Source organism: Anomaloglossus baeobatrachus, chromosome 11 (assembly GCF_048569485.1).
Source record: "Anomaloglossus baeobatrachus isolate aAnoBae1 chromosome 11, aAnoBae1.hap1, whole genome shotgun sequence".
Lineage (NCBI taxonomy): Eukaryota > Metazoa > Chordata > Amphibia > Anura > Aromobatidae > Anomaloglossus > Anomaloglossus baeobatrachus.
Window position 1 is genome coordinate 180899011 of NC_134363.1, and position 27581 is coordinate 180926591.

Here is a 27581-nt window from a genome sequence, read left to right on the forward strand (position 1 = left end):
GGGCAAGGGCCTCAGATACGTCATGGTGGGACGAGCCCGGTGCAGATATTACAGAGGGGCAAGGACCTCATAAGCCGCGGTGGGACGAACCCGAAGCAGATATTATAGAGGGGCGAGAGCCTCAGATACGTCATGGTGGGACAAGCCCGGAGCAGATATTACAGAGGTGTGAGGTCCTCCGATACGCCGCGGTGGGACGAGCCCGGTGTAGATATTACAGAGGGGTGAGGGCCTCCGATTCGCCACGGTGGGATGAGCCCAGTGCAGATATTACAGAGGGGTGAGGGCCTCCGATACGCCGCGGTGGGACGAGCCCGGTGCAGATATTACAGAGGGGTGAGGACATCAGATACGTTGCGGTGGGATGAACCCGGTCCTGATATTACAGCAGGGCGACGACCTCAGATATGCCGCGGTGGGACGAGCCCGGAGCAGATATTACAGAGGGGCAAGGACCTGAAACAGGCGGGGCGAGGACCTCAGATACGCCGCGGTGGGACGAGCCCGGAGCAGATATTATAGAGGTGTGAGGGCCACGGATACGCCGCGGTGGGATGAGCCCGGAGCAGATATGGGCTTCAAGCTGCACCTGGGGAGACTGGGATGAATAAAGAAGAAAAATCCGTGTACCCAGGTCCCACTCCCTACAATCAGGACCTCACAAAGTCGTGGGGATCTACAAAATAAAACCCTAAGCCATGGAAGTGAAGGCGCGGACGCCTCTCCCTGCTTTTCTCATCGCACGCGATGTCCCGGCCACGTGATGGCATGGCTCCCAGAAACTAAAGAAAACACGAGCTCTTTTTTGTTGGGAAGTCTTGAGTCACTTTCAGCCGGTGTGTGATCGGCGTCCACGTTACACCGCACGGTCAGTACCTTTCGTGATTTCTTCCACACGTACTTCAGGTAGGAGTAGGTGACCTGTGGGTGAGAGGTGGGTAGGGTCTCTGTGCGGTCCTGTGAGGGGTCCACCCCAAGTAACATCACCAGTGTCTTCTGAGCGAGGGCCTAGAGGAGAGAGACCGGACAGTTATAGGCACCGCGGCGTCCGTCGGATACTGGTGTCCTGCCAGCGCCATCCATACGGCTCATAAGGCTCGAGAGGACAGCCAATCTTCTGCTATGCCTCCTGGAAATACGACTAAATGCTCCTCGGTGGGGTGTGTCTGAAATTCAGCACGGATAGTATCATATGTCACAAAACACGCTACTGACACTGGTCTAGTCATACCCTTCCAGGAGGAATAACAGAGGAATGGTCCAAAGCAGAGTTTTCATGATATATAGAGAACGTATACAAAGGAGAAGTGTAAGACGTCAGTAGAAGAGTCAGGACCAGTCCCCGGTTCTCCACCAGACGTATCGGGCACATCGCAGACATAAGAGCCGTGCGTTGGTGACGAGGACACACGCTGTTACAGATTGGTTTCCAATTAGTAAATGCCGGTTAAAAAAAAAAATCTTGAGAAACCACAAGAACTTCTGATCTGGCTGTCATGTCAGTCTCATAACGTATAAGACCTCTGCGTATTTTCCCTCGGCGGGCGGCCTGACGGGCCACAGATGCTCTTCAGGGAAACGCGCCAATGGCGCCTGATTATTTTACAGACGGGTGATGTTATGTGGACACGGTTCCCTGCCACGCTGACTGACAGATGTAACGCAGACAAATAAACGGAAGGTGAAGGCTCGGGGACGTGCGCTCACCAGGCGGCCGCTCTTGCTGCAGAGACTCGCATACTTCAGCCAAGTTCTCATGTCTTCAAGAGGGCTGACCACGAGGGACTGAACCATCAAGATCTTCTGCCAGTCTTCAACGATGCGCTGACAGCCCTGCGAGAGAAGAAAAGCCACACTATAAAGTAAGAGGAAAAGACTGCCAGGAGGAGAAGACATAGACAGGACCAGGCAAGACATAAGAGAAGACACACACACATGACCAGGACGAGTAGAGAAGACACACAGGACCAGGCGAGACGTAAGAGAAGACACACACGACCAGGCCGGACAAAGGAGAAGACACACACGTGACCAGGCCAGAAAGAAAAGAAGACACGCACAGACCCAGGCCAGACATAAGAGAAGACACAGAGAGGGCGAGACCAGACAGAGGAGAAAAGACACACATGACCAGGCCAAGCAGAGGAGAAGACACACACAGGACCAGGCCAGACAGAGAAGAAGACACACACATGACCAGGCCAGATGGAGGAGGAGAGACACACATGACCAGGACAGAAAGAAGAGAAGACACACACGTGACCAGGCCAGAAAGAAAAGAAGACACACACAGGACCAGTATGGGTAGAGAAAAAGACACACACAGGACCAGGACAGAAAGAAGAGAAGACACACACAGGACCAGGCCGGAGAAAGGAGAAGACATATACATGACCAGGCCAGATGGAGGAGACACACACATGACCAGGACAGAAAGAAGAGAAGACACACACAGGACCAGGCCGGAGAAAGGAGAAGACATATACATGACCAGGCCAGATGGAGGAGACACACACATGACCAGGACAGAAAGAAGAGAAGACACAGAGAGGACCAGGACAGAAAGAAGAGAAGACACACACAGGACCAGGACAGAAAGAAGAGAAGACACACAGGACCAGGACAGAAAGAAGAGAAGACACACACAGGACCAGGACAGAAAGAAGAGAAGACACAGAGAGGACCAGGACAGAAAGAAGAGAAGACACACACAGGACCAGGACAGAAAGAAGAGAAGACACACACAGGACCAGGACAGAAAGAAGAGAAGACACACACAGGACCAGGACAGAAAGAAGAGAAGACACACACAGGACCAGGACAGAAAGAAGAGAAGACACACACAGGACCAGGACAGAAAGAAGAGAATACACACACATGACCAGGACAGAAAGAAGAGAAGACACACACATGACCAGGACAGAAAAAAGAGAAGACACACACATGACCAGGACAGAAAGAAGAGAAGACACAGAGAGGACCAGGACAGAAAGAAGAGAAGACACACACAGGACCAGGACAGAAAGAAGAGAAGACACACACAGGACCAGGACAGAAAGAAGAGAAGACACACACATGACCAGGACAGAAAGAAGAGAAGACACACACAGGACCAGGACAGAAAGAAGAGAAGACACACACATGACCAGGACAGAAAGAAGAGAAGACACACACATGACCAGGACAGAAAGAATAGAAGACACACACAGGACCAGGGAGAAAGAAGAGAAGACACACACAGGACCAGGACAGAAAGAAGAGAAGACACACACAGGACCAGGACAGAAAGAAGAGAAGACACACACATGACCAGGACAGAAAGAAGAGAAGACACACACAGGACCAGGACAGAAAGAATAGAAGACACACACAGGACCAGGGAGAAAGAAGAGAAGACACACACAGGACCAGGACAGAAAGAAGAGAAGACACACACAGGACCAGGACAGAAAGAAGAGAAGACACACACAGGACCAGGACAGAAAGAAGAGAAGACACACACAGGACCAGGACAGAAAGAAGAGAAGACACACACAGGACCAGGGCAGAAAGAAGAGAAGACACACACAGGACCAGGGCAGAAAGAAGAGAAGACACACACAGGACCAGCACAGGCAGAGAAGAAGACACACACACAGACCCAGGCCAGACGGAGGAGAAGACACACACATGACCAGGCAAGACGTAAGAGAAGACACACACAGGACCAGGCCAGAGAAAGAAGAAGACACACACAGGACGAGGCCGGAGAAAGGAGAAGACACATACATGACCAGGACAGAAAGAAGAGAAGACACACACATAACCAGGACAGAAAGAAGAGAAGACACACACAGGACCAGGACAGAAAGAAGAGAAGACACACACAGGACCAGGACAGAAAGAAGAGAAGACACACACATGACCAGGACAGAAAGAAGAGAAGACACACACAGGACCAGGACAGAAAGAAGAGAAGACACACACATGACCAGGACAGAAAGAAGAGAAGACACACACAGGACCAGGACAGAAAGAAGAGAAGACACACACATGACCAGGACAGAAAGAAGAGAAGACACACACAGGACCAGGACAGAAAGAAGAGAAGACACAGAGAGGACCAGGACAGAAAGAAGAGAAGACACACACAGGACCAGGACAGAAAGAAGAGAAGACACAGAGAGGACCAGGACAGAAAGAAGAGAAGACACACACAGGACCAGGACAGAAAGAAGAGAAGACACACACAAGACCAGGACAGAAAGAAGAGAAGACACAGAGAGGACCAGGACAGAAAGAAGAGAAGACACACACATGACCAGGACAGAAAGAAGAGAAGACACACACATGACCAGGACAGAAAGAAGAGAAGACACACACAAGACCAGGACAGAAAGAAGAGAAGACACACACAGGACCAGGACAGAAAGAAGAGAAGACACACACAGGACCAGGACAGAAAGAAGAGAAGACACAGAGAGGACCAGGACAGAAAGAAGAGAAGACACACACAGGACCAGGACAGAAAGAAGAGAAGACACAGAGAGGACCCGGACAGAAAGAAGAGAAGACACACACAGGACCAGGACAGAAAGAAGAGAAGACACAGAGAGGACCAGGACAGAAAGAAGAGAAGACACACACAGGACCAGGACAGAAAGAAGAGAAGACACACACATGACCAGGACAGAAAGAAGAGAAGACACACACAGGACCAGGACAGAAAGAAGAGAAGACACACACAGGACCAGGACAGAAAGAAGAGAAGACACACACATGACCAGGACAGAAAGAAGAGAAGACACACACAGGACCAGGACAGAAAGAAGAGAAGACACACACATGACCAGGACAGAAAGAAGAGAAGACACACACAGGACCAGGACAGAAAGAAGAGAAGACACACACAGGACCAGGACAGAAAGAAGAGAAGACACACACATGACCAGGACAGAAAGAAGAGAAGACACAGAGAGGACCAGGACAGAAAGAAGAGAAGACACACACATGACCAGGACAGAAAGAAGAGAAGACACACACATGACCAGGACAGAAAGAAGAGAAGACACACACAAGACCAGGACAGAAAGAAGAGAAGACACACACAGGACCAGGACAGAAAGAAGAGAAGACACACACAGGACCAGGACAGAAAGAAGAGAAGACACAGAGAGGACCAGGACAGAAAGAAGAGAAGACACACACAGGACCAGGACAGAAAGAAGAGAAGACACAGAGAGGACCCGGACAGAAAGAAGAGAAGACACACACAGGACCAGGACAGAAAGAAGAGAAGACACAGAGAGGACCAGGACAGAAAGAAGAGAAGAGACACACAGGACCAGGACAGAAAGAAGAGAAGACACACACAAGACCAGGACAGAAAGAAGAGAAGACACACACATGACCAGGACAGAAAGAAGAGAAGACACACACAGGACCAGGACAGAAAGAAGAGAAGACACACACAGGACCAGGACAGAAAGAAGAGAAGACACACACAGGACCAGGGAGAAAGAAGAGAAGACACACACATGACCAGGACAGAAAGAAGAGAAGACACACACATGACCAGGACAGAAAGAAGAGAAGACACACACATGACCAGGACAGAAAGAAGAGAAGACACACACATGACCAGGACAGAAAGAAGAGAAGACACACACAGGACCAGGACAGAAAGAAGAGAAGACACACACAGGACCAGGACAGAAAGAAGAGAAGACACCCACATGACCAGGACAGAAAGAAGAGAAGACACACACAGGACCAGGACAGAAAGAAGAGAAGACATACACAGGACCAGGACAGAAAAAAGAGAAGACACACACAGGACCAGGACAGAAAGAAGAGAAGACACACACAAGACCAGGGCAGAAAGAAGAGAAGACACACACAGGACCAGGACAGAAAGAAGAGAAGACACACACAGGACCAGGACAGAAAGAAGAGAAGACACACACAGGACCAGGACAGAAAGAAGAGAAGACACACACAGGACCAGGACAGAAAGAAGAGAAGACACACACAGGACCAGAACAGAAAGAAGAGAAGACACACACATGACCAGGATGGGCAGAGAAAAAAGACACACACAGACCCAGGTCAGACGGAGGAGAAGACACACACAGGACCAGGATGGGCAGAGAAGAAGACACACACAGACCCAAGCCAGACGGAGAAGACACACACAGGTCCAGCACGGGCAGAGAAGAAGACACGCACAGACGCAGGCCAGACGTAAAAGAAGACACAGAGAGGACCAGGCCAGACAGAGAAGAAGACACATACATGACCAGGCCAGATGGAGGAGGAGAGACACACATGACCAGGACAGAAAGAAGAGAAGACACACACAGGACCAGGATGGGCAGAGAAAAAGACACACACAGACCCAGGCCAGATGGAGGAGAAGACACACACAGGACCAGCACGGGCAGAGAAGAAGACACACACATGACCAAGCCGGAGAAAGGAGAAGACACACACATGACCAGGCCAGATGAAGGAGACACACACATGACCAGGACAGAAAGAAGAGAAGACACACAGAGGACCAGGCCAGACGGAGGAGAAGAAACACACAGGACCAGGCCAGATGGAGGAGAAGACACACACAGGACCAGGCCAGAGAAAGGAGAAGACACACACAGGACCAGGCTGGAGAAAGGAGAAGACACACACAGGACAGGGCTGGAGAAAGGAGAAGACACACACAGGACCAGGCCAGAGAAAGGAGAAGACACACACAGGACCAGGCTGGACAGAGGAGAAGACACACACAGAACTAGGCTGGAGAAAGGAGAAGACACACACAGGACCAGGCTGGAGAAAGGAGAAGACACACACAGAACCAGGCTGGAGAAAGGAGAAAACACACAGGACCAGGCTGGACAGAGGAGAAGACACACACAGTACCAGGCTGGAGAAAGGAGAAGACACACACAGGACCAGGCTGGAGAAAGGAGAAGACGCACAGGACCAGGCTGGAGAAAGGAGAAGACACACACAGGACCAGGCTGGAGAAAGGAGAAGACACACAGGACCAGGCTGGAGAAAGGAGAAGACACACAGGACCAGGCAGGAGAAAGGAGAAGACACACACAGAACCAGGCTGGAGAAAGGAGAAGACACACACAGAACCAGGCTGGAGAAAGGAGAAGACACACAGAACTAGGCTGGAGAAAGGAGAAGACACATACACAGGACCAGGCTGGAGAAAGGAGAAGACACACAGGACCAGGCTGGAGAAAGGAGAAGACACACAGGACCAGGCTGGAGAAAGGAGAAGACACATACACAGGACCAGGCTGGACAGAGGAGAAGACACACACAGGACCAGGCTGGAGAAAGGAGAAGACACACACAGTACCAGGCTGGAGAAAGGAGAAGACACACACAGGACCAGGTTGGACAGAGAAGACACACAGGACCAGGCAGGCGAAAGGAGAAGACACACACACAGGACCGGGTCAGAAGGAGAAGACACACAGGACCAGGTCAGAAGGAGAAGACACACAGGACCAGGTTGGTGGGTGCGCCATTGACACTTCACATACTTTATAATAATCCACAGTTGCAGATGAAACCATCAAACAATGTAATAAAAAGTCTGAAGAAAAAAAACCCCAATATCCTAATAATCATGTGTCTGGGAAATAAATAGTATAAGATGGGAATGACGTAGTTATTGGAAGTGTGTGATGGTAATGCACCTTCCAGAAGCCGGGGGGCTGGCATCGGTTCCTCCTCTGGCTGTACACTGCTCTGCATTTACCAGATGTCAATACTTGCAGGACACTTGGCCGGGGACGCGGGCTCTGGCCGGTAACCCTCCCGCCCCTAGCACAAGTCGTCTGTACACAGAGTATGTCTGTCTGCATGTGTCATGGGTGTGCCTGCTGCCAGCGTGCGCCTCTATCTGGCCGGAGAAGGTGAGAAATACCTGCCCCCCCCACCCCCACCGCACCTAATAAAGAGCTGTCCCGACGCTACGGGGTACATTAGAAATGTGAATGGGAGGAATGTCCTAAGAATGTTCCTGAGGGCGAGAGACTTGTAAACAGCGGTATTAATAGAAATCTCTTCCCTTTTCACACCCTGTACCTTCAGTATAAGAAAACGTGACTGCGGACCCTCATTGGGGCGACACTCACCTGCAGCCGATCCCACCAGGTCTGACGAATGATCTCCCGCCGCTCGGGCACCAGCTTGTACTGGATGACCTCCTCCAGCTCCGACAGCATCTGACAGGTGACCATGGCCTGCAGAGAACAAGAGCCATGAGAGTCCACCTCATCGCACGCAGGGGTCTAGGAGGACAACCACTGTCCGTGTAACTTATTAACGGTAGGGTGGTCCCCAGCTTGGCCCACCACCTCAATCCACTGCTGTGGATAGGAAAACATGGCAGATAGCCCCACGATGGAGAGGAGGCCAAGGAGCGTCAACTTGAAGATGTGAGAGGTCCGAGAACTGCAATGTGTCTCTCTCTTGGCAGGTCAAGAGCTGATGACCAACAGATCCCCCAAAAAAAGTGGTGCTTTACCCCTTGGTGATCTTGTACATATACGTCATATGTCGTGCCCCTGATTTTGACGCATCCTTCCCAGCAGATGATAGCTGATTTAATCAGCTATCATGTGCCTTTAAAAGATGCTGGTGGAGCGTGGCCAATCGGTTGCCAACACAGCTGGGGGGGGGGGGGGGTCGCTGATGACCCCCTGTGCCTGCCATTATTATTATCCTATGAAAGCCAGAATTTAGCCAGCGTTCATAGGAGACCGTAATTTTTGCTATACACTGCAGTGCTGATGCACCGCAATGTATAGTACAAGCGATCGGATGATCGTAGCTTCAAGTCCCCTAAGGGGAGTATTAAATACAGTAAAAAAAAAAAACAAAAAAAAAACATACCATATTTTTCAGATTATAAGACGCAATTTTCCTCTTAATAATTTGGGAGGAAAATGAGGGGTGTGTCTTATAATCCAAATGTGGGCACTGTGCTGGCTGTGTGGAGTAGTGCGATGCTGCAGGCGGTGCAGGGGGTGTCACAGATGCTCTTTCGGCGGTGCGGGCTTCAATTAATGACGCCTCGAGACGGCGCGTGCGCAGATGGCGATCTCAGCACAAGATCTCATCTGCGCACTCCCCGCCTCTGGCCCACTGATCTCCCAGCAGTGGACTTAAGGAAAATGGCGTCCGGAGGTGGTGTGTGCGCAAAGGAGATCTCGGCTTGTCATTAAGCCAATAGCTCAATCTAAGCACGCATCCGCTCCGGGCCCCATTTCTTTGAAGCCCGCACCGCCGACAGAGCACCCGAGACACCGCCGACAGAGCACCCGAGACACCGCCGACAGAGCACCCGAGACACCGCCGACAGAGCACCCGAGACACCGCCGACAGAGCACCCGAGACACCGCCGACAGAGCACCCGAGACACCGCCGACAGAGCACCCGAGACACCGCCGACAGAGCACCCGAGACACCGCCGACAGAGCACCCGAGACACCGCCGACAGAGCACCCGAGACACCGCCGACAGAGCACCCGAGACACCGCCGACAGAGCACCCGAGACACCGCCGACAGAGCACCCGAGACACCGCCGACAGAGCACCCGAGACACCGCCGACAGAGCACCCGAGACACCGCCGACAGAGCATCCGAGACACCGCCGACAGAGCACTTGGACACCGCCGCACCATCGCCTTACTCCGCACAGCACTCGTCGCACCACCCCTGCCTCTTTTGACCCCAGCTCCTCAACCGCTGCCATCCCCCCCTTTGGTAAGACAACACCGGCTTATAAGACAGACCCCAAGCAAATTATTTTCTTTTAACACATTTTTTTCACCACTTCAGTAAAACACTCTGCATGTTTAGCTTCTGTGGAATCGCACGGACCCGGAAAATCATTATCAGGTCATTTTGTAAAGTGAACAAGGTAAACAAATAAAACATAGTGGAATTGCTTTTTTTTTTTTCTTACAATTTCAATGCATCTGGATTTTTTTTATACTTTCTAGTGCATCACACAATAAAATGGATGGGGTCATTAAAAAGTACAATTTGCCCTGCAAAAAACAAGCCCTCATACGGCTATGTGGACGGAAACATGAAAAAAGTTATGGCTCTTGGAAGACGGCAAGGAAAAAAAATACGTAAAAGGAAAGTCGCCCGGTTGTGAAGGGCTTAAAAGCAAATACAACAATGTCTTCCTGCAGGAAGGTCCATGTGGAGACACATTGTTGTTTTTCTTATGTCCTTCCTGATCTCTGCGGAGTCCGGGGCACTTCTGATCGGGTGGAATATGGTGGAGCTCCCCTCGCAGGCCGCACATCGTCTATACACCGGCCGCACGTCGTCTATACACCGGCCGCACGTCGTCTATACACCGGCCGCACGTCGCCTATACACCGGCCGCACGTCGCCTATACACCGGCCGCACGTCGCCTATACACCGGCCGCACGTCGCCTATACACCGGCCGCACGTCGCCTATACACCGGCCGCACGTCGCCTATACACCGGCCGCACGTCGTCTATACACCGGCCGCACGTCGTCTATACACCGGCCGCACGTCGTCTATACACCGGCCGCACGTCGTCTATACACCGGCCGCACGTCGTCTATACACCGGCCGCACGTCGCACCCGCTCCGATACACTACCTGCTGCCCATGTAATAACAGAGAAACGGGCCCATGCGTCCACCATGCGGAGGCTCCCTACAGACATCAAAGAAAGCAGATCCTCCGGTGCACTCACCCCATAGGCACGGCTGTAGCTTTCCCCGGCCATGGCCGTCAGCTCGGCATCCAGCATGTCCCGGGCTTTATCAATGCACTGGAAAATATAGAATAGCTCAATATAAGTGTATGCAGTCAGGATGGATGTGAAGCATTTGTCCTTTTGTCTTTTATAGGAGCCAGCTGCAGAAATAAAATTGTGCAGCGTTTTTTTTTTTTGTTTTTTTTTTTTGCTTTTGCTTTTGCAGTGCTCCCTTGTATAGGTAAAGGCTGTCTATACAGGTAATAAATGGTATTTAGGCTTATACCGGCCAGGCTACAGCAACTGGTAGTAAATGAAGAACAGCAAGGATGATGGGGGTGTTAGTTTGGCTAAAGGCAATGTGATGACCTACCTCCTGGGCGAGACAGTAGAGGTCCTGGTGGAGGGCGAGCACGGCTCTAAAGAAGGCTCCATCATGGGTCTCTCTGGGGATCATGAGAGTGTACGTCTCCATACTGTCCCACAACTCTGGAAGAGGAAAACAGAGGGGTCACTTCTCCGCCTATTACAGGATACAAGCTCCAAAAGCCCTAAACGGTGGTCAGTCCACAGGCCACTCTATACTATATTATACTATATACTCTGTACAATACAAGTCTCCTCTGGGGCTTATACACGGCCGCACTCTGGATACACAGGTTGCGCTATTGCACAGTGTCTGGGCTTATATATGGCCGCACTTTGGATACACAGGCTGCGGTATTGCAGTGTCTGGACTTATATATGGCCGCAATACGGATACATAGGCTGCGGTATTGCACAGCATCTGGGATTATACACGGCCGCACTCTGGATACACAGGCTGCGGTATTGCAGTGTCTGGGCTTATACACAGCCGCACTCCGGATACACAGGCTGCAGTATTGCAGTGTCTGGGCTTATATATGGCCGCACTCTGGATACACAGGCTGCGGTATTGCACAGCGTCTGGGCTTATACACAGCTGCACTCCGGATACACAGGTTGCGGTATTGCAGTGTCTGGGCTTATATATGGCCGCACTTTGGATACACAGGTTGCGGTATTGCACAGCGTCTGGGCTTATACACAGCCGCACTCCGGATACATAGGCTGCGGTATTGCACAGTGTCTGGGCTTATACACAGCCGCACTCCGGATACACAGGCTGCAGTATTGCAGTGTCTGGGCTTATATATGGCCGCACTTTGGACACACAGGCTGCGGTATTGCACAGCGTCTGGGCTTATACACAGCCGCACTCCGGATGCATAGGCTGCAGTATTGCACAGCGTCTGGGCTTATACACAGCCGCACTCCGGATACACAGGTTGCGGTATTGCAGTGTCTGGGCTTATATATGGCCGCACTCCGGATACACAGGCTGCGGTATTGCACAGTGTCTGGGCTTATACACAGCCGCACTCTGGATACACAGGCTGCGGTATTGCACAGTGTCTGGGCTTATACACGGCCGTACTCTGGATACACAGGCTGCGGTATTGCAGTGTCTGGGCTTATATATGGCCGCACTCTGGATACACAGGCTGCGGTATTGCAGTGTCTGGGCTTATATATGGCCGCACTCTGGATACACAGGCTGCAGTATTGCACAGTGTCTGGGCTTATACACAGCCGCACTCTGGATACACAGGCTGCGGTATTGCACAGCGTCTGGGCTTATACACGGCCGTACTCTGGATACACAGGCTGCGGTATTGTACAGCGTCTGCGCTTATATACGGCTGCACTCTGGATGTACGGGCTGCGGTATTGCACAGCGTCTGGAGACCATTACAATGATGAATCTGTGTAATTTGCAGAATAAAGACGTTGCACGTTACCGGGAGCCTGGGTACGAGCCGCCTCGCGTGCCACTAATCTACTATATCCAGGGATCTGTGGACGTCCCATAACCTGCCGCAGCCGAGGCCCGACGTGAGAAGTGCTAATGTCTTTCGGAAACATTTAGCAATCAGCGGCTGTTGTAGGTAACATTATAGCCCCGTGACGCCTCTTCTCAGGAACGAGAGGCATTTCCATTTGTTTCCTATTTGGTGAGTAATTACGCCACCAAATCAGAGCAGCTGGCGGGTGATGGATGGGGACGGCGCGGCGCTCAGCGGGTGATTGGAGGCAGGGGGGGTCAGGTGACGGGGGGTGACGGGGTGCTGAGGGATAATGGATCCGGGGCAGACTGAGTGATACATGTAATATTCTCTAATCAGTATTTAGTAGAAGCCGCCGGATCCTGCGGATACAGAGCAAATAAACGATGAAGTCACTGGACGCCGGGACCGCCCCCTAAAGGGGCACCAGAGGCGCATTCTGTGATACTGCGCGGAATCAATCACCTGTAACAAGACGTGACCCCGGCCTGCGGGACATTCACCAGACGTCTTACCTAAGCCCCACGCGGCCGCTGCTGCCATTCTGGCCATCTTGGCACGAGCCACCATAGGGATATAACTCCAGTCGTCACTGCACTGCTGATGGAGCTTTCCCCTGGAGGGAAGAAAAAAAAAAAATTATATATATATAAATATTATATAATAATAAAAAAAATATAATAATAATAAAAATAATAATATTCCAGGTTCTGGGCTGGTCTGAGCGGCACGCAAGCTCTGCGCGGAGGCAGCACTGAGCGGCACACGGGCTCTGCGCGGAGGCAGCACTGAGCGGCACACGGGCTCTGCGCGGAGGCAGCACTGAGCGGCACACGGGCTCTGCGCGGAGGCAGCACTGAGCGGCACACGGGCTCTGCGCGGAGGCAGCACTGAGCGGCACACGGGCTCTGCGCGGAGGCAGCACTGAGCGGCACACGGGCTCTGCGCGGAGGCAGCACTGAGCGGCACACGGGCTCTGCGCGGAGGCAGCACTGAACGGCACACGGGCTCTGCGCGGAGGCAGCACTGAGCGGCACACAGGCTCTGCGCGGAGGCAGCACTGAGCGGCACACAGGCTCTGCGCGGAGGCAGCACTGAGCGGCACACAGGCTCTGCGCGGAGGCAGCACTGAGCGGCACACAGGCTCTGCGCGGAGGCAGCACTGAGCGGCACACAGGCTCTGCGCGGAGGCAGCACTGAGCGGCACACAGGCTCTGCGCGGAGGCAGCACTGAGCGGCACACAGGCTCTGCGCGGAGGCAGCACTGAGCGGCACACAGGCTCTGCGCGGAGGCAGCACTGAGCGGCACACAGGCTCTGCGCGGAGGCAGCACTGAGCGGCACAAAGGCTCTGCGCGGAGGCAGCACTGAGCAGCACACAGGCTCTGCGCGGAGGCAGCACTGAGCGGCACAAAGGCTCTGCGCGGAGGCAGCACTGAGCAGCACACAGGCTCTGCGCGGAGGCAGCACTGAGAAGCACACGGGTTCTGCGCGGAGGAGAGTATGGCAGGAGCCTGTGGAGGCCGTGTGCCCCGTCAGTGACTGCTCGGTGTTGGCTGGGTGGCTGTATCACTTATACGCAGCAGAGATGGTGGGATTTTCGGAGATTACTCTCTCCTTTGAACGCATAATCACAGTAACCACAAACCGTCGCCCGCGGACAGAAGTGATAAATCTCGCTTTAAGACATAGGCTGAAAAAAAAGAATGTGAAGAGCCAGAAACATCTCCTCAGCTTCTGACCGGAGCCCAAACAGCGACACCTGCTCCGGATTTAGGGAGGAATAACACGGCAGCGCTGCTGCGGCGGCGGTCATTTTCCCATCGCGGGGTCGGAGCTGCCATTGTCAGTCCTCCAGATCCACAGAGCCATAAAGCAAAAATAAAAAGGTAGAAACGTCCGTCCTCGCATTCCTCGCTCCCCGCGGGACCCGATGTTATTCTTGGCTTTGCTTCGATGTGCTCTGCCGTTTAACTGACGGCCCCGCTTGTCTCCACGGCGACCGATTAACAATGGCCGTGCGTTAGATCGTGTGTCACACATTCCGGCTGACTCTATCGCACAAGTATTTTCCTTTACCCCATCACACTTACATTTCCTCCTCTCCCCGGCGGCGGCATCCTCTGCCCGGCCGTACCCAGGTTATATAACATTATCTCCAAGGCTGGGGGGTGCAAGCCACAATCTGCATTTAGAGTGCCCCCGGGAGGCGGCAGGAAACGCTTTCTAGGAAACTTCTGCCATATAGTTGTTAACAAAAAATAAATGTTCTCTACTAAAAGCGTTAAGGCACAAAGAAGGTCATGTGATTCCCGTCAGCCAATCAGTATAAGACAGTTTTCAGCGGTCTCCAGATTAGCGGATGTAACTTGTACGCAGACATATTGCATTTGAAGGCCCCTGCGTAATATCATGGCCGCACCATCAGCTCAGCTCTGATCGCTGCCTCTTGGAAGTCTACGGAAGCCTAAAATCCATCACAGGTTTCTTCTGCTTTTCCCCTTGCTTTACACTGCAGCTCAGCTTGTTATTGTAGTAGGTCGGCTGGACCATTGCGCTCCTCACCTACACCTCTGCGGACAGCAAAGAAGGGAATTTTGTTTACTTACCGTAAATTCCTTTTCTTCTAGCTCCAATTGGGAGACCCAGACAATTGGGTGTATAGCTTCTGCCTCCGGAGGCCACACAAAGTATTACACTTAAAAGTGTAAAACCCCTCCCCTTCTGCCTATACACCCCCCGTGCATCACGGGCTCCTCAGTTTTGGTGCAAAAGCAAGAAGGAGGAAAAGTTATAAATTGGTTTAAAGTAAATTCAATCCGAAGGAATTTCGGAGAACTGAAACCATTCAACATGAACAACATGTGTACACAAAGAACAACAGCCCGAAGGGAACAGGGGCGGGTGCTGGGTCTCCCAATTGGAGCTAGAAGAAAAGGAATTTACGGTAAGTAAACAAAATTCCCTTCTTCTTTGTCGCTCCATTGGGAGACCCAGACAATTGGGACGTCCAAAAGCAGTCCCTGGGTGGGTAAAGTAAAACCTCGTAATAGAGCCGTAAAACGGCCCCTTCCTACAGGTGGGCAACCGCCGCCTGAAGGACTCGCCTACCTAGGGCGGCATCTGCCGAAGCATAGGTATGCACCTGATAGTGTTTCGTGAAAGTGTGCAGACTCGACCAGGTAGCTGCCTGACACACCTGCTGAGCCGTAGCCTGGTGCCGCAAAGCCCAGGACGCACCCACGGCTCTGGTAGAATGGGCCCTCAGCCCTGAGGGAACCGGAAGCCCAGAAGATCGGTAAGCTTCGAGAATTGGTTCCTTGATCCACCGAGCCAGGGTTGATTTGGAAGCCTGTGTCCCTTTACGCTGTCCAGCGACAAGGACAAAGAGTGCATCTGAGCGGCGCAGTGGCGCCGTACGAGAAATGTAGAGTCTGAGTGCTCTCACCAGATCTAACAAATGCAAATCCCTTTCACATTGGTGAACTGGATGAGGACAAAAAGAGGGTAAGGAGATATCCTGATTGAGATGAAAGGGGGATACCACCTTAGGGAGAAATTCCGGAACCGGACGCAGAACCACCTTGTCCTGGTGAAACACCAGGAAGAAGGGAATTTTGTACTTACCGTAAATTCCTTTTCTTCTAGCTCTTATTGGGAGACCCAGACAATTGGGTGTATAGCTACTGCCTCCGGAGGTCACACAAAGTATTACACTAAAAAGTGTAAGGCCCCTCCCCTTCTGGCTATACACCCCCCGTGGGATCACGGGCTTACTCAGTTTTAGTGCCAAAGCAAGAAGGAGGAAAGCCAATAACTGGTTTAAACAAATTCACTCCGAATAACATCGGAGAACTGCAAACCGTTCAACATGAATAACATGTGTACCCGCAACAAACCAAGAATCCCGAAGGACAACAGGGCGGGTGCTGGGTCTCCCAATAAGAGCTAGAAGAAAAGGAATTTACGGTAAGTACAAAATTCCCTTCTTCTTCAGCGCTCTATTGGGAGACCCAGACAATTGGGACGTTCAAAAGCTGTCCCTGGGTGGGTAAATAAATACCTCTTGATAGGGCTGCAAGACAGCGCTCCCCTACGGGGAGGCCACTGCCGCCTGCAGTACTCTTCTACCTAGGCCGGCATCCGCCGAAGCATAGGTATGCACCTGATAATGTTTGGTGAAAATGTGCAGACTCGACCAGGTAGCTGCCTGGCACACCTGTTGAGCCGTAGCCTGGTGGCGTAATGCCCAGGACACACCCACGGCTCTGGTTGAATGGGCCTTCAGCTCTGATGGAACCGGAAGCTCAGCAGAACGGTAGGCTTCAAGAATTGGTTCTTTGAGCCATCGAGCCATGTTGGCTTTAGAAGCCTGCAATCCCTTGCGCGTACCAGCGACAAGGACAAACAGTGCATCAGATCGGCGCATAGGCGCCGTGCGGGAAAAGTAGATTCTGAGTCCTCTGACCAGATCTAACAAATGTAAACCCGTTTCAAACCGGTGAGTCGGATGAGGACAAAATGAAGGTAATGATATATCCTGATTAAGCTGAAACGCGGATACTACCTTAGGGAGAAACTCCTGAATGGAGCGCAACACTACCTAGTCCTGGTGAAACACCAGGAAGGGAGCCTGATATGACAGAGCTGCCAGCTCATACACTCGCCGAAGAAACGTGATCGCCCTAGAAAAGCCACTTTCTGTGACAGGCGAGAAAGGGGAAACTCCCATCAGAGGCTCGAAAGGCGGCTTCTGGAGAGCAACGAGTACCTCGTTCAGATCCCATGGATCTAACGGCCGCTCGTACGGGGGCACAATATGACACTCCCTGTAGCAACGTGCGCACCTTAGGAAGACGTGCTAGACGCTTCTGAAACAACACGGATAGTGCCGAGACTTGCCCTTAAAGGGAGCCGAGCGACCAACCGTTTTCCCGACCAGAGTGCAGGAGGGCAGGCAAAGTAGGCAAAGCCGATGGCCAGGGATACACTCCCTGAGCAAAACACCAAGATAAGAATATCTTCCACGAGTTGTGGAATATCTTGGCAAACCGCGGCTGGCGAGCCCGTCTCATTGTGACCCTGACGTAATGCTCACAGTCGACTGACGGTGAGATGCCACAGATCTCGGTACCACAACCTCCTCGGCCAGTCTGGGGCGACGAGAATAGTGCGGCAGCAATCGGAAGCTGGAACTGCGACCAATCTTGAGCCAAGGCGCCTGTCGCCAGAGCTCCCGCCATGAAAATCGAGACCTTGTAGTTGCCGAGACGCCATGATGTCGACGTCCGTCCTCATCCCGCGGCTACCGATTTCTTGAAGCCAAACGGGAGCAGGTCCCATTCCCCTGCGTCCACGTCCTCGCGACTGAGGAAGACTTGCTTCCTAGTGTTGTACGTCCGGAATGTGTACGCCACCGCTGTGGATAGTCCGACTGAATTCGGTTCTGATTGCATTCCAGCCACTGCAGGAAAGCTTGCAGTGCAAGATACACTGCCCAGAGCTCTAGACCACTGAGTTGAAGAGTGGACTCCTCTGAAGACGGTCTTTGACCGTCTGTGAAAGGGGGACGTTACTGTGTAGGAACATCGACTTCTTTCCCCTTAGCGAAGAATCTTCTAATGATGCGGACGCAGATGAAACTGCGTGAAAAGGCTCGCCTCTGGATGAGGCGCCTCCTTGAAGGAGAGACTGCACCCTCGTCTGTAGTGAACGCTGTTTGTCCAGCGGAATTCACTATCACTGAGAGAGTGTGAAAACTCTATGCCAAGATATGCCAGCGATTGGGTTCAACTTAGAAGAAGTCAAAGACCTCCCCGAAACTCTGGGAAGGGTCCAGCGCCATGTTCAGGTTGTGTTGGCATGCTTCTAAAAGAGAGTGCCTTGACAAGTAGATTGTCCAAGAAAGGGATCACAGAGTGACCGTAAGAGCGCGGGACTGCTCCCACTGCTGCCATGAACTTGGTGAAAAACCCGTGGGGCTGTCGCCAGCCGAAGGGTAGGGCTACAAAACGAAATATGCCCGTAGCCAACGCCGGTGCCTTGGAGCAATCGGCACGTGGAGATAAGCATCCTAATGTCTATGGATGTTAGGAAAAACTCTTTGAGACAGTGAGGCAATGACGGAGCGGAGTGATTCCCTCCGGAACCGCCTGGTTGTCACGTGCTTGTTAAGCAGTTTAAATTCCAGAACGGGACGGAAGGAGCCGTCCTATCTTGGCACCACGACCAGGTCGAAGCAAAAGGCGTAACTGGTTCCTGAAGAGGAACAGGGATTACCACTCGTCCTGCCTGCAGAAGAGCCTCGGCTCGGTCGGAGAGGTAGTTTGAGACAAACTGACTCTCTCTCACCGGCCTTTGACCTGTGGTAGGTAAATGTCGCTAAAGCGGGGGAGTCTGCTCCCCGCGGTTGCGGAGTGAGAAGGCTGAAAATTATGAGAAAAAAACGCTTTGGTAGCGATTCCTCCGGCTGCCTTCCCCGGGCGTACTTGAGCCTGCTAGGAATCTATGCCCTTCTGGGCCTTTTGAGTCGTTTTGGACAGTTGAATGAATTCATTCAACCCTTACCAACAGACTATCACTAGATAAAGGCAACCTGGTTAAGCACTTTGTTGGAAGAAGCATCTGATCCAATCTGTTAACCACTAGGCTCTGCGTAAAAAATACGGAGATGGCCGATGCCACCGCCGTCCGGCTCGTAGAGTCTCGGACAGCCTTAACAGCATGGTTCGCCATGCGGCGATTGCGAGATTACAGACGCTGCTGAGACCGAGATGTACCGGTGACAGCGTCCCTCTGCGCAACACTATCTGAAATAGCTTGGAGTGCTTTCACGGCTGCGACTGCCGGAGCAACCGACCTGCCGATAGCTTCATAGACAGATTGCGGCCAGAACCTATCTATCTGTCAATGGCATTTTGACGTGAAGCCCCATCCACCACTACAACTATAGATCCAGCTGCAAGCCTGGAGATCGGGAGATCCACATTTGGACCTGGGCTAGCGCTTGTCCAATCAGGGAGGAGAGTGTCTCATTAATACGGTCGGAGAACGCTTATCGTGAAAAGCGTTGCGTTTCTGGACTGCATCTCTAGGATCAGAGGGCCAGACGAGTACGCAATTGCTTGCGATATTAGAAAAGAGATCTCCCCTGCTGTGAAGCTGACTCTTTCACTGATGGAGTCGAGGGCTATTCCCAGCGAGCCTGCTTAGGCCCTCTTGAACTGACGTCCGTGTCGGAGCCTGCCCCCTGGGACGCGTGAAAACCACCCTGGAGCCTTGAGCTGCTCCTCAAATCATGGTGGCCAGGGGCATTGCAACTATATTGCCCAAGGTCTGCGTGGGCTGCCAGACTGTAAGATGTCAGCCATAGTCACAGCCAATATAACAGCGGAAAGAAACTGCAATTTCGTCCCTGTCTCTGGACAGGAAGCACAGGTGGTTCTTTTAACCACATATAGCCGAAAACCCCGGTCAAGCAATTGCCCGCACTGGGGTCCTAGACTCGTATTACATGCAGTACAAGCAACATATAAAGTCCTCATTGGCCTTTTCTTCTTCTGCTGTTGTTGTCTAGCTATCTAAGTGCATAGCCTAGGATAGCGACCGTACAGTAAATAATCATACAAGCATGAAGTACAAATAAACACTTCAGCTCATGTAGTACACGCAGCATTGAAAACTTGTGGCTTGGCACATTAGCTCTTCTGCTGCTGTTGTCTATTTATCCAGGAGCTTGAGACAAGGATAGCGACATACAGTGAATGTATAGCATACAAACATGACAGTAAACACTGCCAGCACATGCAAATGCAGCAGCCTTGCAAGCTGGTGCCTTGGCACCACTGCTCTACTGCTGCTGTTGTCTAGTTAACTAGGAGCATGAGGCAAGGATAGCGACATACAGGAAATGTATAGCAGACAAGCATGACAGAAAAACACTGCAGTACAAGCAAATCAAGCAGCATTGAGAGCCCGTGCCTTGGCAGCCTTGCCTTACTGCTGCTATTGTCTGTTTAACTAGGTGCATTAGCCAAGAAAAACGACATATAGTGCATGTATAGCATGACAATAAACCCAATTGCAGCACCTGCAAACGAAGCGGCAATGAAAGCTTGTGCCTTGGCACTTTGCTGTTGCCAAATCTGCCAACAAACACTGCAGACTAATCATTGAACACTTGTCTAGCCATCTAGGAGAGTATGCCCAGAATAGCGACAGTACAGTGCTGCATCGCATATCCGCACACAGTTCAAAAGCCCACTTCAGTATTAGTGGGACCAGTACTGCCTATCGCCCGCCCAGCGCGAGTATGAGGTCGCTCAAAAACCTGTGCCTGGTTCCGTTCTCCCAGAGTGGAAACCATAATGGCTGCCGGCTTCTCTTCCACGTCCTGTGCAGAGGGGCGGGCCGTGGGCGAGCCCCAGCCAAGAGCGGGAACCCGGCATCTCACTGTGTTCAGTGAGAGGGGGCTGGAGAATGCAAAGCAGACTCCAGCTCCCTGCGCTGAGATCTGTACAGCGTCCCGCCCCTCCTCTGACTGGCAGGGCTGGGGGCGGGAACGAAGCGGTGCCAGGCCTCAGAAGCCGGGGACTAAAGTTACAGGCGCCCCCGCCGTAAAAGCGCGGTCGGCGCCAAGTCCCCGGCGCACTACAAGTCACATCAGCGCCGCCGCCGTATGAGCGGTCGGCGCAAGTTCCTAAACATGACCCGTCGCTCAGCCATGGCTGCAGCAACATAAGCCCATCACTAATGTCCCCGGCGCACTATAACGCCCAGCAAGCCCGGAGCGTGCTGTGCTTGCCGGAGACACCGAGTACCTGACCGATGCAGGGCCTTGTCCCTGATAGTACTCGTGCTCCACATCCATCAGGTTCTTCTGGGTCTGTGGATGGAGCCCGGCCTCAGGGCTTGGAGGCCGACCGATCCCACTTCCACAGGGCCCTCCAAGGGGATGTGGAAGGAAAACAGCATGTGGGGCTCCGGCCTCTGTACCAGCAATAGGTACCTCAACCTTGCAACACCATCTGGTGAGAAGGGAGCATGCTGGGGACACTATATGTGTCCTCTTTTCTTCCATCCGAGATAGTCAGCAGCTACTGCTGACTATACAATGTGGAGCTATGCGTGGATGTATGACCTCCTTCGCACACAAAGCTAAAACTGAGTAAGCCCGTGATCCCACGGGGGGTGTATAGCCAGAAGGGGAGGGGCCTTACACTTTTTAGTGTAATACTTTGTGTGACCTCCGGAGGCAGTAGCTATACACCCAATTGTCTGGGTCTCCCAATAGAGCGCTGAAGAAGGGGGCTTTGCACGACAACGCTGCTAGCTCAGACACTCTCCGAAGTGAAGTGACTGCTACTAGGAAGACCACTTTCTGCGAAAGGCGTGAGAGAGAAATATCCTTCATTGGCTCGAAAGGTGGTTTCTGAAGAGCCATCAGCACCCTGTTCAGATCCCAGGGTTCTAACGGCCGCTTGTAAGGAGGGACTATGTGACAAACCCCCTGCAGGAACGTGCGTACCTGTGGAAGTCTGGCTAGGCGCTTCTGGAAAAACACAGAGAGCGCAGAGACTTGTCCCTTAAGGGAGCCGAGCGACAAACCTTTTTCCAATCCGGATTGAAGGAAGGAAAGAAAAGTGGGCAAGGCAAATGGCCAGGGAGAAAAACCCTGATCAGAGCACCAAGATAAGAATATCCTCCACGTCCTGTGGTAGATCTTGGCGGACGTTGGTTTCCTAGCCTGTCTCATAGTGGCAATGACCTCTTGAGATAACCCTGAAGACGTTAGGATCCAGGACTCAATGGCCACACAGTCAGGTTGAGGGCCGCAGAATTCAGATGGAAAAACGGCCCTTGAGACAGCAAGTCTGGTCGGTCTGGTAGTGCCCACGGTTGGCCCACCGTGAGATGCCACAGATCCGGGTACCACGACCTCCTCGGCCAGTCTGGAGCGACGAGGATGGCGCGGCAGCAGTCGGACCTGATCTTGCGTAACACTCTGGGCAACAGTGCCAGAGGAGGAAACACATAAGGGAGTTGAAACTGCGACCAATCCTGAACTAAGGCGTCTGCCGCCAGAGCTCTGTGATCTTGAGACCGTGCCATGAATGTCGGGACCTTGTTGTTGTGCCGGGACGCCATTAGGTCGACGTCCGGCATCCCCCAGCGGCAACAGATCTCCTGAAACACGTCCGGGTGAAGGGACCATTCCCCTGCGTCCATGCCCTGGCGACTGAGATAATCTGCTTCCCAGTTTTCTACGCCCGGGATGTGAACTGCGGATATGGTGGAGGCTGTGGCTTCCACCCATAGCAGAATCCGCCGGACTTCCAGGGAGGCTTGCCGACTGCGTGTTCCGCCTTGGTGGTTGATGTATGCCACCGCTGTGGAGTTGTCCGACTGAATTCGGATCTGCTTGCCTTCCAGCCACGGCTGGAACGCCTTTAGGGCAAGATACACTGCCCTTATCTCCAGAACATTGATCTGAAGGGAGGACTCTGGCTGAGTCCAAGTACCCTGAGCCCTGTGGTGGAGAAAGACCGCTCCCCACCCTGATAGGCTCGCGTCCGTCGTGACCACAGCCCAGGATGGGGGCAGGAAGGATTTCCCCTTCGACAGAGAAGTGGGAAGAAGCCACCACTGAAGGGAAGCCTTGGCTGCCCGAGAAAGGGAGACGTTCCTGTCGAGGGACGTCGACTTCCTGTCCCATTTGCGGAGAATGTCCCATTGAAGTGGACGCAGATGAAACTGCGCAAAAGGAACTGCCTCCATTGCTGCTACCATCTTCCCTAGGAAGTGCATGAGGCGCCTCAAGGGGTGTGACTGGCCTTGAAGGAGAGATTGCACCCCTGTCTGTAGTGAACGCTGTTTGTCCAGCGGAAGCTTCACTATCGCTGAGAGAGTATGAAACTCCATGCCAAGATATGTCAGTGATTGGGCCGGTGTCAGATTTGACTTTGGAAAATTGATGATCCACCCGAAACTCTGGAGAGTCTCCAGAGCAATGTTCAGGCTGTGTTGGCATGCCACTTGAGAGGGTGCCTTGACAAGCAGATCGTCTAAGTAAGGGATCACCGAGTGTCCCTGAGAGTGCAGAACTGCTACTACTGTTGCCATGACCTTGGTGAAGACCCGTGGGGCTGTCGCCAGGCCGAAAGGCAGTGCCACGAACTGAAGGTGTTCGTCCCCTATGGCGAAACGCAGGAAGCGCTGATGCTCTGGTGCAATCGGTACGTGGAGATAAGCATCTTTGATGTCGATTGATGCTAGGAAATCTCCTTGGGACATTGAGGCGATGACAGAGCGGAGCGATTCCATCCGGAACCGCCTGGTTTTTACGTGTTTGTTGAGCAGTTTTAGGTCCAGAACAGGACGGAAGGATCCGTCCTTTTTCGGCACCACGAACAAGTTGGAGTAAAAACCGTGACCCTGTTGCTGAAAAGGAACAGGGATCACCACTCCTTCTGCCTTCAGAGTGCACACCGCCTGAAGAAGAGCATCGGCTCGCTCGGGGGGCGGAGATGTTCTGAAGAATCGAGTCGGAGGACGAGAGCTGAACTCTATCCTGTAACCGTGAGACAGAATGTCTCTCACCCAACGGTCTTTTACCTGTGGCAGCCAGGCGTCGCAAAAGCGGGAAAGCCTGCCACCGACCGAGGATGCGGTGTGAGGAGGCCGAAAGTCATGGAGGAGGCCGCTTTGGGAGCGGTTCCTCCGGCGGTCTTTTTAGGACGTGACTTAGACCGCCATGAATCGGAGTTCCTCTGATCCTTCTGAGGCCTTTTGGACGAGGAGAATTGAGACCTGCCCGCGGACCGAAACCTCGATTGTACCTTCCGTTGTTGAGGTCTGTTTGGTTTGGACTGGGGTAAGGATGAGTCCTTTCCCTTGGATTGTTTAATGATTTCATCCAATCGCTCACCAAACAGGCGGTCGCCAGAAAATGGCAAACCGGTTAAGAACTTTTTGGAAGCAGAATCTGCCTTCCATTCACGTAGCCACATGGCCCTGCGGACTGCCACCGAATTGGCGGATGCTACCGCCGTACGGCTCGCAGAGTCCAGGACAGCATTAATGGCGTAGGACGCAAACGCCGACGCCTGAGAGGTTAAGGACACCACTTGCGGAGCAGACGTACGTGTGACTGTATTAATCTGCGCCTGACAAGCTGAGATAGCTTGGAGTGCCCATACGGCTGCGAATGCTGGAGCAAAAGACGCGCCGATAGCTTCATAGATGGATTTCAACCAGAGCTCCATCTGTCTGTCAGTGGCATCTTTGAGTGAAGCCCCATCTTCCACTGCAACTATGGATCTAGCCGCCAGTCTGGAGACTGGAGGATCCACCTTGGGACACTGAGCCCAGCCCTTGACCACGTCAGGGGGGAAGGGATAACGTGTATCCTTAAGGCGCTTGGAAAAACGCTTATCTGGACAAGCTCGGTGTTTCTGGACTGCCTCTCTGAAGTCAGAGTGATCCAGAAACGTACTCATTGTACGCTTGGGAAACCTGAAACGGAATTTCTCCTGCTGAGAAGCTGACTCCTCAATTGGAGGAGCTGGGGGAGAAATATCCAACACCTGATTGATGGACGCTATAAGGTCATTCACTATGGCGTCACCATCAGGTGTATCCAGGTTAAGCGCGGTCTCAGGATCAGAATCCTGATCTGCTACCTCCGCTTCATCATCCAGAGAGTCCTCCTGCTGAGACCCTGAACAGTGTGATGAAGTCGAGGGAATTTCCCAGCGAGCCCGCTTAGGCGGCCTGGGACTGCGGTCCGTGTCAGAGACCTCACCCTGGGACCTATGGGTCACCCCAGGAGCACTTTGCTGCTCCAACTGAGGGGGGCCTGGGGCCAATGATTCAACAGTGCCCGGGGCCTGAGTCACCGGTCTGGACTGTAAGGCTTCTAGTATCCTAGCAGACCATTTATCCATACTCTCAGACAGTTTGTCAGCAAATACTGCAAACTCCGTCCCTGTCACCTGGACAGTGGGAGCAGGTGGTTCCACCTGGGCCACCAGTAGCAGAGGCTCCGGCTGAGTAAGTGCCACAGGGGCCGAGCATTGCACACAATGAGGGTCAGTGGAACCTGCCGGTAGTTTAGCTGCACATGAGGTACAGGTTGCAAAGTACGCCTGTGCTTTGGCACCCTTGCTTTTTGTGGACGACATGCTGTTGTCTCCTCTGAGTACAATCCAGGAGGGTATATAGCCAAAAATCAACAGTGCGACCGTACAGTGTAAATGTATAGCATATAAGCATATATATATATATGTACACTTCGGCACTCAGTGGGGCCAGCACCTCAGGTGCTGCTTACCGACCGCCCAAAGCGGTTGTGTGATCACCAGATCCCTGCCTGGGCCTCCCAGAGCCGTGTTGTCTCTCCTCTCCAGCGTCAGAAGTGCTGACAGGAATGGCTGCCGGCGTTCTGTGGGGAGGAGGGGGCCGTGGGCGTGCCCTAGAAAGTGCGGGAATCTGGTGCCCCACGGTGCTCAGTGAGGGGGGAGGAGGATACAAAGTATGCTCCAGCCCTCAGCGCTGACGTCCTGTGCAGCGTCCCGCCCTTCCCCTGACTGGCAGGCCTGGGGGCGGGAATATGCGGTACTAGGCCGCAAAAGCCGGGGACTAAAGTTATAAGCGCGGCCGGCAAATAAGCGCGGTCGGCGCGGTAGTCCCCGGCGCACTAACACACCCAGCAGTGCTGCAGTGTGTATGGCACAAGCGCTCCATGCGCCGTCCCCAAGGGGACACAGAGTACCTCACAGTAGCAGGGCCTTGTCCCTGACGATACCCGGCTCCTGTCCAGCAGATTCCCCAGGGGCTGCGGAGGGAGCACGGTCCCCGTGCCTGGAGACCGATTAGGATCCCACTTCACCCAGAGCCCTTAAGGGATGGGGAAGGAAAACAGCATGTGGCTCCTGCCTATGTACCCGCAATGGGTACCTCAACCTTAACAACACCGCCGACCAGAGTGGGGTGAGAAGGGAGCATGCTGGGGGCCCTGTTATGGGCCCTCTTTTCTTCCATCCGACATAGTCAGCAGCTGCTGCTGACTAAGCTGTGGAGCTATGCGTGGATGTCAGCCTCCTTCGCACAAAGCATAAAAACTGAGGAGCCCGTGATGCACGGGGGGTGTATAGGCAGAAGGGGAGGGGCTTTACACTTTTAAGTGTAATACTTTGTGTGGCCTCCGGAGGCAGAAGCTATACACCCAATTGTCTGGGTCTCCCAATGGAGCGACAAAGAAAATCCAGGTCCCATGGACAATAAGGATTAAGGTTGTTCGTTGCAGCGATTAAAGCCGTCATATGGTGAGGAACCGCAAAAACGTGGTGCCGTTACGGCCACGGAAAGAAGAGGATAAGAGTCGTTTCAGCAAACCCAAGAGAGGCCAAACCGGTTCCAAAAGCCCAGTCACGTGCCATCTATCCAGACCTTTAACAGGGGGTTTAGTGAGCAGAAGAGCGCCCCCTAGATCAACTTTCTCAGGAAGATGCATATGGATATGATTTAAAGGGACAGTGTCAGGTTCATCCAGTCTCTGCCGCGCCGGCTCCTGGTCGTCGCCTATCCTGTGTATCTGCGATGGAGCGTCTCGGGGCTTTTCCACTCGGGTCCCGTATGCTCCGAATTCATGGAAACTTGGAGATGAGGTCGTCCTGATGGGAAATACAAGACAAAAACAAGCCTAAACGGTGGTATGGAGTTTCAGATCACACGCGAGCGGTTTCCTCATCGCCGGGCGCCAGCGTCTGGGACGCGAGCGCGAGAAGCTTATGGAAGACGACAGCCGGAGTTATGTAAACCGTCTTCACCGTCTTCCTCCTCTCCTGTGGTCCTCAGATGACTTGTAAACACGTAACGTGGAACATATGGGAAAGATTTCCTGCCGCGGGGGCAAAGCAGACCGGAGACGAGTCCAGGTGGAGCTGGAAGATCCCGAAAT

General features: G+C 52.9%; 1 protein-coding gene across 1 annotated transcript in view; it reads right to left on the reverse strand.

Moving 5' to 3' along the window:
* Positions 1–27581, reverse strand: part of MTOR (mechanistic target of rapamycin kinase) — a 262102-nt gene that overhangs the window by 70028 nt on the left and 164493 nt on the right. Inside the window, exons 33-38 of the mRNA XM_075327360.1 lie at positions 13139–13239; positions 11129–11244; positions 10753–10830; positions 8139–8246; positions 1708–1833; positions 877–1008 (exon numbers count right to left, since the gene is read on the reverse strand). Coding sequence (XP_075183475.1) covers positions 877–1008; positions 1708–1833; positions 8139–8246; positions 10753–10830; positions 11129–11244; positions 13139–13239 — 661 coding nt within the window. The remainder of the gene's footprint in view (positions 1–876; positions 1009–1707; positions 1834–8138; positions 8247–10752; positions 10831–11128; positions 11245–13138; positions 13240–27581) is intronic.